The sequence below is a fragment of the Chroicocephalus ridibundus genome, chromosome 15 (genome assembly GCF_963924245.1).
Source record: "Chroicocephalus ridibundus chromosome 15, bChrRid1.1, whole genome shotgun sequence".
NCBI classification, from domain to species: domain Eukaryota; kingdom Metazoa; phylum Chordata; class Aves; order Charadriiformes; family Laridae; genus Chroicocephalus; species Chroicocephalus ridibundus.
This window is the reverse complement of record NC_086298.1, coordinates 3,254,116-3,266,858: the sequence shown is the minus strand read 5'-3', so window position 1 is coordinate 3,266,858 and position 12,743 is coordinate 3,254,116. Positions and strand designations below refer to the sequence as shown.

The 12,743-nt window shown below is 49.8% G+C and overlaps 1 protein-coding gene across 1 annotated transcript; it reads right to left on the bottom strand.

The window, feature by feature from the left end:
• Positions 1-67: 67 nt before the first annotated feature.
• Positions 68-3,603, bottom strand: ATP6V1G1 (ATPase H+ transporting V1 subunit G1). The gene is made up of 3 exons (XM_063352899.1): positions 3,461-3,603; positions 2,106-2,206; positions 68-840 (listed from the first exon to the last, which is right to left on the bottom strand). Exons 1-3 carry the CDS (start codon positions 3,540-3,542, stop codon positions 667-669), a joined length of 357 nt encoding a protein of 118 aa, XP_063208969.1. The 5' UTR covers positions 3,543-3,603; the 3' UTR covers positions 68-666.
• Positions 3,604-12,743: the final 9,140 nt, after the last annotated feature.

Below are 12,743 nucleotides of genomic sequence, written 5' to 3'. Positions count from 1 at the left end.
AACACAGCAAGACTTTTCTGCACCCTCAGAAGAAGTCAGCAGGAACAAGACGACTGACTACAGACTCTGGAGTTAAATAAGTGTTTTTACTTTCAAGTGTCATAGTGCCAGACTTGTAACTCAAGCTAACAGCAGAATATACAGAGGAGATTCAATACAGAGAAACTCAAGCACCTGAAAATTATCAGCCAGCACTGTACAGCCAGAGAATTCTTCTTACAAGGTTTAACCCCTGTACAAAGGTTAACAACACACTGAAAAACGCATTTTGGTCAACAAGAATACAGTTACACAGGTCTAACAGCTACTGACACAGGTTCTCTGTTTAAACCTGGCCAGCATCTCTCTCCCTGCTTCCCAGAGGAAAGCCCCTCACTGAATACTATCTAGATAAAAAGGGAGCATTAGTGTGGCAACTTGAATATATATTTAATAACTTAGCACAGATTTGAGACACGGGCATTTAATGGTTGAATAAGCTCTGAATCCGTGTCAAGAGAGAAATTAACAGAACTCCAACAAGGTATCGATGACTTACAACTCACTGAAATAATTTAACACATTTACAAGAAGAACAGTTAAGGTATGGCTAAGAGCTGTACGTTCCACCTGAAGCTCAAACGTTACTACCAGCACTTCCAGTATGCTTATTTCCTTCTTCCACTACTACCCATTGATGCGGTAATTCACATGGATTTCAGGTTTGATGTCACACACTAGTGACAACAGCTGGGACAAGACCACTTCACGGTTCTTCTGGAAGTTCTGCTGGATCACACTCATCTTTTCCTGGGTCTCTTTCTCAACTTCAGTGGTGCAGCTGCCATGAGATCCAAGCGCCTAGAAATAGCAAAGAGAAAGATCAGATGTGAGTCGTTTGACAAAGAAAACACTACACCCATCTCAGTATTTTGTTATTCTGGACTGCCTCACTGCATCTCAACCATTAATCCTTGCTGATCGCGGAACTGCACTATAAAAAAAAAAAATATTAAATAGTGCTGTTGGATTCTCTGCTCAGATTTCCCACTAACCTTGCCCAAGTTTGTATTTCACCCACAGCCCACACCTTTTATCCTCTCTTACTCATTATCTCTCAGTTTAGAGCATAGGCTTCTCAAGAGTGCCTGAAATAAAGGTCCTGCTGAACTGGTGACTGGTACCGTGAATCCCTGAGCACTACTGTAATAGATAGTGTAAGAAAAGTAACACCCATGATTTAGTTCAAGCAGAGTCTTCACATCATCCCATTGTGTGTACCCTTGGAGAACCTTTATGAAAATCTCTGTCTTCCTAACAGGACTGTGGGCCGTGAAATACGCACAGCAAGGACAGCTTACACCACCATTCTTGCCCCATAAGCAACCTGGAATTGCCTGGTACCATACGCCTACTGAGCCAAGCTAACAAGCGATTGTAAAATATTAATCTAGACCTACTGACATGAAGGCTATTACGCAGGAGAACAGAGGAGGTGGTATCGTGCTAACCAGACGACGGACAGAGGGGAGGGCTGCCAGGTCATTTCTTGAAGATTTCAGAACTGACAGGGCCACGCAGGCAGTGGAAAAACCCTGGCTGTGCTACAGCCCTCGGCAGGTGAAGGGCCTTGGTTCTGCATCTTTTGGGAATACCTCCTCTTGCTCAGAAGGAAAGGAACACAGCAGGCAAGACTGCTGAGCAGAACACAGGCCTTACAACTGGTTCAGCAAGAGCACAGCATCTACAAGGCAAGCAGTTTCTACCACATTGGCATGGCAGAAAGCAGCCTGTCAGAAAAGGAATGACCTTAGTCTGTTTTGACACTGCCACATACACCAGGTTGAGAGGCTGCCACCCATCAGGGCACCAGACAGTACATGAGCTCATTAAGCTAATTCACTGCTAGTCAATAGTTCTGGCTGTTGAGATGCAATACACCATGTTCTGATTCACTTCCACTTTTTTTCCCTCCTGTGACACGTGGCTGTGCATCAGAGGAAGGCAGTTAGGGAAGTACTTCTCCAGCAACATGTTCCACACCAAGGGCTGCTCTCAGGGCAAGTAACCCCAAACACAAGGCTAAGAGGCTGGGCAGGTAACAGTGAATGATCTAGAAAACAAACCGCTGCTTCCTTGGCTTTGAACTCCTTCTCCCTCTGCAGGCGGTACTGCTCAATCTCTGCCTGGGCTTCTTCTTTTGCCTGCTTCAGCCTCCGATTCTTCCCTGTTTCCAAAGAACATACCAAATGAAATAAAGAAGAGAAAATAGTGAAAGCATATTTCTTCCCCCACACCTCTCCAGCTGCCCGATGCACAACAATCACTGTAGCATTTGTTATTGCAGCAGATCCTTCTGCAGCAGGCAACAGCAGGGCACTGCACACCCTTGCAGCCCCTCCAGCTCTGTGGTGTCAGCCAAGCTCAGGAGCACGAGGTCACCCTGCGTGCTACCGAACCATCACCAAGCTCAGCATGCAATGAGCTTCCATCAGTGAGAAACGGAGACATTCTCTGAGCCAGTGGATGCAACAGACAACCTACAGGTCCGGCCTTGCTCATATGAGCATGCAACATCCCTGAGTGATCCCAAGGAGCATTTAAGGCTTAGTTTTGTCTCAAGCAAATTGTGCAACTAACGGAAAACCTGGCTACTGCATCGACTTCCCCTCCTGGACTTTTCACCACACCCTCCCCCCCAAGGCTATCATCATTAGAGTGAGCTACAACAATCTGCTTCTTGCAAAACTGCCAGGGGGCAGAACCATAACACAGTGCGGCTCCATTGAAAAAAAAAAAAAAAATAAATGCTTGAAGCAGGAAAAACTTCTAAAAATCTCAAAAGGCGCGGATCTTTCTAACTTGACTTTCTCTCATTTAACAGGAAAAGCTAACTTGGGTCCCTAAGGAGTAACTCTCTCAACTATAAAATACGTAATCATCAAGAGAGAAATACACTGCTTTCATCACAAAGAAACACATAAATTTAAAGCTAGGAAAGATAAGCACAAGCAAATAAGCACAATCAAGCCCCAGCTGAAGACCCTGCTGCCAGGAAGGCCAGGGTTCTGATGGTGGTCTCCTAGGGAGCAGTCCCACTGGACCAGGAGCCCCTGAGCTCCTCCAAGACCTGTGGAGGCCTCTCCAGCTACCAAGCCTCCCCACTGCTGCCAGGGTGCATCCGACATCCCTTTCCACACCCTCAAACAGAAGGCAGGCCCCCGGAGGCACAGAACAACGCTGCACCCCCCAGCGAGCCCTAATGCGCTCACCACCGCCCCTCAGAGCCCTGTGGGGGGAGCCCCGCGACACCGCATCCAACCGGCTCCCCCTCTCCCCTGAGGGGACAAGGCCTGAGGCGACGGGGGGGCCCGGCCTGGCCTAGACCGGCGCGGCCGCGCCGGTCTAGGCCAGGCCGGGCCCCCCCGTCGCCTCAGGCCCCCGCGGCGGGTTAAGGCAAGGCCGGGCGGGCCGTACTCACGCTTGCGGGCCTCGGCCACCTTCTCGGCGGCGCGCTTCTCGGCCTGCAGCAGCTGCTGGATGCCCTGCGACTGGCTCGCCATGGCGGCTCCTTCCCCTCAGCGCCCCGCCGTCGCTACGTCACTACGTCAGGGCAGGCCACGCCCCCAGCGGTCAGGCCACGCCCCAGGCCGGCAAGCCACGCCTCCATATCCATGACCACGCCCCCTCCCCGCCGTGGGGCACCCCCCCGGTCCCCTGCAGCAGCGTCTCCCGACCTCGGGGGGATACGGGGGTGTCACATCCCCCCCGAGAACGGAGCCACCGCGCTCTGGTGACACCCCTTCCCCCCCCCTCCCCGACTTGCAGTTGCTGCCTCCAGCTCTGGGGCCACCAACAGCAGAAGGACACGGAGCTGTCGGAGCGGGGCCAGAGGAGGCCCCGGAGATGCTGGGAGGGCTGGAGCCCCTCTGCTGTGGGGACAGGCTGAGAGCTGGGGGGGTTCAGCCTGGAGAAGAGAAGGCTCCGGGGAGACCTTAGAGCCCCTTCCAGTCCCTAAAGGGGCTCCAGGAAAGCTGGGGAGGGACTCTGGATCAGGGAGGGGAGCCATGGGACAAGGGGGAACAGCTTCAAACTGAAAGAGGGGAGATTTAGATTGGATCTGAGGAAGCAATTCTTTGCTGTGAGGGTGGTGAGCCCCTGGCCCAGGTTGCCCAGAGAAGCTGTGGCTGCCCCATCCCTGGAGGGGTTCAAGGCCAGGTTGGACGGGGCTTGGAGCAACCTGGGCTGGTGGGAGGTGTCCCTGCCCAGGGCAGGGGGGTGGGAACAAGGTGATCTTTAAGGTCCCTTCCAACCTAAACCATTCCGTGATTCTATGAATTTATACTCATCCAAGACCACCTTCTCAAGGGGCTCCCAGGGGAGCTAAGCCCCTCTACTCCAAACACGCTTACTCCACCCCAACCCCACTCCAGCCCAACCCTTGGCCATCACACCCCAGGGATGATTTAAAACCCTGAACGCAGCTCCCCCAACATTTTTGGAGCATAAATTACAATTATTGCCACGGATGAAGCGTCAGAGCCATGACAGTGACTCACATCACTGCAGGGAGGAGCGGGGGGCTGCTGGGATGCCTCTTCCATCACTCGTGATGGAAGTGACCGGAGACAATGAATCAAATGCATATTTATAGTGCGAATAGGAATTATGAGTGTTTGGCAGGGTGACCTTCATCTGTGCCCGGTGATGAACTAAACGGGCTTAGCGGGCCTGTCCATCGAGTGTTACATTTGTTTCAGTAAAAGATGGGGAGAAGAGCTCTGGTCATCAACATGCATTTTGAAGCAAACCTGGGACTCGGCGCTGCGTGTGACCAGGGAGCAGCTGCAGCCGCTGGGGGCAAAGGGACGAGAGGGCACCCACGGTGGCACCGATTCAAAATATACCATAGCACCTTGAGAGATGGTGGGGTTCCAAGCTGTTTTACAAGAGAAATGGCCCAAAAATGGAAGTCACCTCATCTGGCTCTGAATCTGAGGAGCCCCCTGCCCTCCTCTCGCCTCAGACCTCTGCAAAAGCCACTAAATTAAAGTCTCCCACTGACCCCTGCAGCCCTCGGATGATGCCTCCATCCGCTTTCCATCTAGAAACTCACCATCCTCAGTAGCTGCTGCCATTTTTTCAGGGATGGTCATCTGCTGCTAATTAAAGCACTTTGAGCTGTACCCACAAATTACCTCCGCAGCAGGATGCAACGCGTGGAGCAGGGTTTGCAGCGGAGAGGCCGAAACGGGCCCGGCTCCCCCCTGAAGTCACAGCAGGCGCGGGGGGGTCATTTTTCTCCTGGCTGATGGCGATTTTCAGACCCGCAGCTTCTGTCTGTAAGATAATGATGATAATGAAGCCCTTCTCTGCCCCCAGAAATATCCTGGCTGTGATCATGCTAAGTTTTCAGACTAAAATCCCACCCAAAGTACAGCTTTGGGTGGACCAAAAGCATTTGATGAGTTTTTAGCGTTAACCATTTTAACGGTTAACAAATTAGGCAATAATAGCTTGCATTTAAAACTACCTTTTGTTTGGTTGCTTTTTAGTTTAAGATGGCTCAAAAGCCAATTGAAACCTCATGGTGTGCGTCACATGAAGGACATGTGAATCTAAAAGCTGTTTGGTCAACTTTTCCATTCCCTTTAAAATTTTGAAAAAACCCGCTTCTCGCTCGTTGCCAAAAAAAAAAAAAATGCGTTTCCAATCCTCAAACCCGCATTTGCATGAATAAGAGCGCCCCTTGCACAGCTTTGATTCTATCAGCAATGGATTTATAATTAATTAGCGTCACAAGCACTTCTGAGCTTGGCTTTTATTCCCCAGGACTCGTTGTGCAGGAGCTTGTCACTCGCTGTTACAGCGAAAGCAGCTATCGCTGAAACCGATAGCAGCATCCCGTTATTTGTCCAGCGCTGATTTCTTAATACTGTAAACTTCGCTAATCCTAAAACTCACGTACCTCCCATTCGATGGAGACTGGGGGAAGGAGATCTGTAGAAGGCTAAGGCTAGTCCCGCTCCCTACGACAGAAAAATAAATTGCTATAATCTTTCTGGCACGAAACCAGTTCCTCTCGTGCTGCTCTGCCTGGGCTGGGCTCGGGGATAACACAAAGCCCCCGGATCCCTCTGTCCCAGGAGACTCCAGCCTCTCTGGCTATACACAGATATTTAAGCAACGTAAAAAGTTTAGTATTTCAGAAATATCATCTCTGTATCTGGAGCCTGGCGGGATCTGAAAGACCCGGGTGCCGAGGAGGGGCACTGGGCCAGGGGGTGACTCAGGGCTCATGTGCCAGCTCCTGCCAGAAAGGGAGGACAGTTTCTTTCAAAAAACAGAAACATTTTATTTTCCTTTGGCTGTTTCTGCAGATCACACTAATGAAAGTGAAATTAAACACATTTCTTATTTAATTTTTCTCTTTTGTTTTTTTTTTCTTTTGTCTGTCTGCTTTTGTTCTACGCTGGGTCATAACTCCAAGCATGTGTTACACTGGTTTGTGAAATAGCAGAAGAGGTTTCCAGAATCAGGAAGAAAAAGAAGAAAAAAAAAATCAAAAAAACCCAGATTTCCTTTGTTTTTCTTTTAGTTTCCAAGCGCATAAAATATGTGCCACGTCTTATGATCCCGCAGTCATTAAGGATGCCAAGACACAGTTCATAAGAATGAGATTTTAAACATTGTGTCTGGCTTCTTTCCAGCTCAGGTAATTACATTTTTCCTCTCTAAATTCCCCTGCACTTTCAATTGGATACGTTATTATTCTCCATTCCCCAACCTAAACTGTTATGCTCTGCAATCGTCTACTCTTTTGAAAAGGTTTTGCGTTGAACGCCTGGGAACCGAACTGGCTTCTCTCTTCTGAGGTTTAATTCATTAACACAAATCACTTCCAGGCACTGAGATGATGCAGCTGTTGGTTGTTGATAAACGATCATTGGTTGATCATTAAAAGACTACCAATGAATAATTATTAATTAGAATTCATAGTTTGGAGGGATATTTTAAATGCATAAACCGAGTGTTAGAAATCCAAGCACAACATAGCAGGAAAATTTACATAGAAACATCAACAAAACATCCACCCGCACACGGCGGTACTGCCTGACCGTACCTGACCTGCGCCAGGAATTTAGCCCAAACATCCCAAAATAAAAAAGAACCTCTCATTTTTCATTTGGTGTTTCTTTGTGAGCAAGGACAAGTCAAAGCCTGGAGGGACCTGATTACACTGATGGAATTACACCAGAAGAATGGACTTATGTTTATATGATAAGAATTGATTTTTTTTTTTTTTTAAAAAAGCAGTTCAAGAAGCCATAATTCTGGTGCCAGCTCTTGTTATCTTTCTTTGGGAAAAGCCTGCTGCTTCGGGGTGCTGGTTTCAGTGGTTTTCCAGCAGCCCGGAGGCTCCCCGAGCTTCTCCCACCGAGCAGGTACATCCCCAGGATGTTCTGTCCTCCCAGCCCCATCGCTCCCAGCTGCCGCAGCCCCTTCTGCTGGGCTCCCACCCACCGCCCCAGCTGACGGACACACTTCCACCAGCTGCTCTTGGAGCACAGTGCCAAGGCCCAATCCCAGTGCCAAGGACAAATCCCGGCAGTGCCGCCGGGCCATAGCACAGCCTTGTGCAAGGCACCTTCTCCTGCAGGGCCCCAGCCCCACCACACACCCTCCCCCCCCCTCACTTCACCACTGTCTTAGCTGGAGGAACCCACAGCAATTTATTGTCGTTTAGACAGCTATTCTCACACCTGATGAGCCCTCCCCATCTGGGAAGGGGAATCAAGAAAAAACAAGGAAATACTAGGGCTGAAATGTAAACAGATTTAATAGAATAAGACTAGATAATTAACATTAATAACACTAAAGAACTAATATCGATCCCAATACCAATATAAAATACACAAGGATTAAACCCAGCCCATTCCATCAGCAGAAGCCGCGCACTCCCGGCAGGGACACCCAATGTGGGACACCGCGAGCGCTGCGGCTTCGGGAGGAAAGGACGGGCTCAGGGTCTGGCACCGGGGAAGGAGTTCTCAGGGTCGCAGCCATCAAGGGGGAGAGAGAGAGAGAGAGAACTCCTCAGCAAACTTCCTGATTTATATTGAATGTGACATTCATGGTATGAAATAACCCCATCGGCAGCTTGGGTCAAGTGCCTGGATCTCCCTCCTCCTCATCCCCACACCTGGAGAGCTCAAAAACACCGAAACCTTGAAACCCGCACACCAGAGCTGGCTATAAAGTCAACATTCTTCTGAACAGTCTTCTAAAAGTACAGTTTTCCCAAGCATTAGAAGACACTTTACTGAAAAGTAAGGTTACCAAAAGAGAAATCAGCCCTGTGTCACTCAAACCAGGACACCCACCTGTAGCAACAAGCCCGGGTCCCAGTTTCATATAAATCAAGACCTTTTCATAAGAGCCAGGAAAGCCAGCAACTCTGTTTACGTATTCTTCTGTTGCGAGGAAATGTCAGCAGGCTTTATTAATTCCTTGTGTGCCAAAAGAAATCTCCATTCATATTTCCTTGACATCTACCGGTGTTCGTTCTTAATCAGAGGTCAAGTGTCCTTCGCGAGGGACGTGGCTGGAAAGCATAACCCACGGTTTGATGAGTGACCCAAGGCTCCCATGGGGCTGTCTCCTCTGCTGGTGTGTCCCACTTCTGCAGAGCCACCTGGGGGTCCCTGCGTTACGGAGCACAACTCCGTGGGTTCAGCCACATCCAGACAGCACACAGGCTTCTGGACCAGGACTTTTAGATACGTTATACACTAATAATTAGCTTCTCCTGTAATAGGAGGCCCCAAAGCTTGGACTGCTGAAGGCAACTACCAGTTCTTCATTAGCTCTGCAAGAACAAAAGCATTATTCCCGCTCCACTGGGAAGACAGAGACAGTTCAATATTGTTTTCCCTATCAGAAAAGGGTCTCTCTTGGCTTTTCAGTTCAGCTTTCTCTGCCCCAAACCACCGAGTAATGTCACTGCGTACCATGGTACAGCCACAGCTTTCAGGTGGCTGAATTTCAGTGACGGATGAGATAATCCCTGCATACGGAGATTGTTTGGTGCTTTGAGAGATGTTTGAATAAATGACGCTCTGCAGTGTAAGACTCATTATCAATATTGCTTGGAAATATCAAAAACGTCTGAGGCCTCGGTTTAATTTGGATGTTTATCATAGGCTCCAGAGAAATGGAAAAATGTGACAATAACAAACCACCGCAGCAGTGATGCCAACCAGCTCCAAGCAGGGCTGGAGAGCTGGGGTATTGCTAAGCCACAAGGGAAGAAGATGCGGGTGCTGGGGGATCCTTCTTAAACACTTGTTCAAACGAAAGCCATGCTGGAAAGCCTGCAAGTGACAGCCTTTGGGGCTGCAGCAAACACCCTGCTCGCCCCTGGGGCTTGGCGAGATGTATAACGAGAGTCACTGATGCGCACGTTCCTCACGGGGCCGCTCACGTCAGTCAGCTGCAGGACTCCTGCCTGCCAAATGAGGCAGCTTTTTCTCCATGAAGGGGCAGTGGAGCAATGGACCCTTCACTGCAGAAGTTCAACCCCGTGCTCCGAATTGCCCCAGGAAGGGGAACTTTCCTCCCTCCCAGCTCAGCAGAGTTTGGAGCCTGAAGTCAGACAACAAATAGCTCCTCCAGTGAGGTTTTTTCAGAGGTATGTAAGCACCTACGCATGCAGATAGCTACCTAGTGGAACTAATTTGTTTACAACATTCGTGGCAAAATCTTAATAACCAATTTCTATATTTAGTCTAAATGCCTGTGAATATCTTGAGCTCTGTATCCCTGTGCTTACCGGCCCCATCCACTCATGTGGGGCTACGGAAAAAGGCCAGAAATAACCTGACAGCCAGCACGACCCTCCCGTGGAACCGTTGTTTCTGCTGAACAAGACCCAGAGCTGATGGTCTGCTTTGGTAGTGCTGTATGCTCATTTTTGACTCTTAATTACCAAAGGCCCGGTTCATTGCAGAATCAAGTCTACCCAGTTTACCTCAGTTACCCTCTTGTTCTCGTACTGCCCTTCCCTCCCCAGATCAAAACCCTACTCCATCCCACTTGTTTCCATTGCGATTTGCCAGACAGCTCTTGGCTGCAGGGGAAAATAAAAATCAATCTATTTTTCCACCACCTCATCCATCAGCTTCATGCTTCGCCCAGCATCAAGCTGCCGGTTGCCAAGATGAGTTCTCCAGCAGCTGGCCACCACCGAACAAGCCCACGGCCATTTGGTCCGCTGTATTTCAGAGGCTGCAATCATCTGCCTAATTGTGTTCTAGACAGGGGCACAGCAGCCAAGTTGGGGCTCCGTGTAATGAAATCGCAGTTCAGTAGGTTTCAGGACATTAATAGCATGATTAACCTGAAACAACCACGGTAACAAATTGATTATCAAGAACAATAAATCATCCTCTTACACATAAAGGTAGCCCAGGTTTTTTGTGCCTTGGAAAGCCATGAGTCCGTCTGCAGGACCATAACAACCTCCAGCACAGAGCAATGCCCAGGAAAAAGCCAAGCAGCACTTGATTCAACTATTTCGGAAATGCAGAAGACAAAGGAGGAGAAGGCTGCTGGCTTTTACATCTTTAAGATTTGGACACAAGTAACATGAGAGCTTTCATCCTGATTTCCTGCCCCTCCCCATCCACTGGCCAGTCCATTTCAGAAGCCTTTGGGACTGACTCTACAGGGCCTGGAGCCTGGACAAGGTGTGGCTGCTCTGGGCATGAAGGACATGGGCAGGAGCATCGAGCTACTCCAGCATCGAGCAATCCAAAGCCTGCAAGAGACATCGAGCTGCTGAGTGATGGGCTGGGGCCCCTCCTGCATCCCAAAGCCCTGAGCTCCCTGGATTTGCTCACCCAGTTTTCCGTATGCAACCCTTTGGATGCAGACTCTGGGCTATTGCCAAAGGCTCAGCCCAGCTGGATCCAGCTGCCTTCCCACCGGCAGGAGCAGGGGGCCAACAAAGCTCACTGGGCCTGCAATGTTTGATGAACCTGAAAGCATCAGATGCCCAAATCTCGCCCAATGTAAGCCCCAGCTGGAACAGGAACTCTCATTTCCTTTGAGGCACAAGTGAATAACTCCTGCGCGCGGAATATAAATCATCTGCTCACATCTCCTGATCCAGAATGGAAACACTGAGTGAGGCCCGAGAAGAATGAGTCATTGTCTTGCCTTGGTGATCGTACCTTTTGTCCGGAGAGGTTCGTTAACCATCTGCTGTTGCATTGCAATACACAATATCCACATCCAAGGAGCTGGAGATGAGCGTGGCTAAGAGGGCACAAGTATGTGCAGGCTATTTATAACATCAAGGAACATTTCAGGTGGTAATTTGCAAACGCTATCCACAGGCACAGAAGCAGCAGGCGAGAAATAGCCATTTGGCTTGGGGTTAGCATCCAGAGTCCTCTGGTGCACCCAGCCACCATCCGCACGCAGGGAGGCATCAGCAGGGCTTACCTTACACCAGTCCCAGGCCAGACCAGGGCCGATTTTGCTTCCAGGCATCTCCTGGGTGCTCTCAAGTGCACTTCAACTGTAGCACCTCAGGTATTGCTGTAGCTCAGAACACAGATGTTCACGTCCCTTCCATCGGCTGCAACCTGCACTGGAAAACAGCGGGTAACAGAGCCCTTCGCAGCCCCTCTGCCCTGGCAGACTCTCTGGTGTGTAAGGAGACACACAACTGCTCTGTGCTCCTTGTACCGAGCCTAAGAGTTGAGCAGGAATCTTCATATAGACAGATGGGACAAGAAGTGCCAACTGCTGCTGTTAGTAAGTCAAAGCAAGTCCGGCCATCCAATTCAAATGGCTGGGCCACATCTCACTGCTTTAATTTGAGCATAATTTACTGCCGGTGACAAAAATTAGATCCAAGCCAAGGAGACCAGTAAGACATCCAGGGACTGAGCCAGGGTAAGTTGGTACCACGCTGTCTGTTGACCTGTATTAATATTGGCATCAGAGGAAAGACAGCCTGTGACCCATTTGGGCTTTGAGACCCACTGGGAACTGCAGCAAGGCTCCCCTGCAGCCCATTCACTACCTCCTCCTTCCCAGGAGGAGGCTTTTATAGAGATATTTCTGGGCCAGGAGGAATCCAGAAAGAGATTGGCAGCTTGGGCATCTCAAAGCCTGTCACGCATTGCAGTGGTGGAGTCAGGACATGGAAAGACTGAGATGGCAGGTGGGAGAACTTGCCCTCTTCCAGCCTTGGCAGCAATGTTCTACAGAGATGAGGCTCACCTCTGGAAGAAGGACCAATCCCTCCTTCCCATAGCATCTTCCAGCGAGATAGCTACCAGTTCCTTAATAACTCGGCTCTGCTGCCATCCCCAGAGCTACTGGGTCACTGCAGCGCTCTTCTCCCGTCGAGGAACCTGCGGGTTAAATGGGCAAAATGTCTTGCTGCTGCTTGGACATCTGTGATGTAAAGGCCACAGCCTTGGATCCAGTTTCCCCAGCGCTGCCCTGGGAGCCCTTCCCAACGGACAGGGCTCCCTGCAGCCCCCCTTTGCTGCCAGGAACAGAGGGTGGAGGTGGAGGGGAGAGCAATCCGTTATTTTAGTCTGCCAGTGATGAGACACGGGATCCCGAGAGAGACATTACAAATTCATCTTGCAGATAATAACATGATATATGAACACAGGCAATTACTTCAAGAAGGCTGCAATCTGTTAGAGCAACGCCGGGCCATTGGCACGACAAGCAGGATC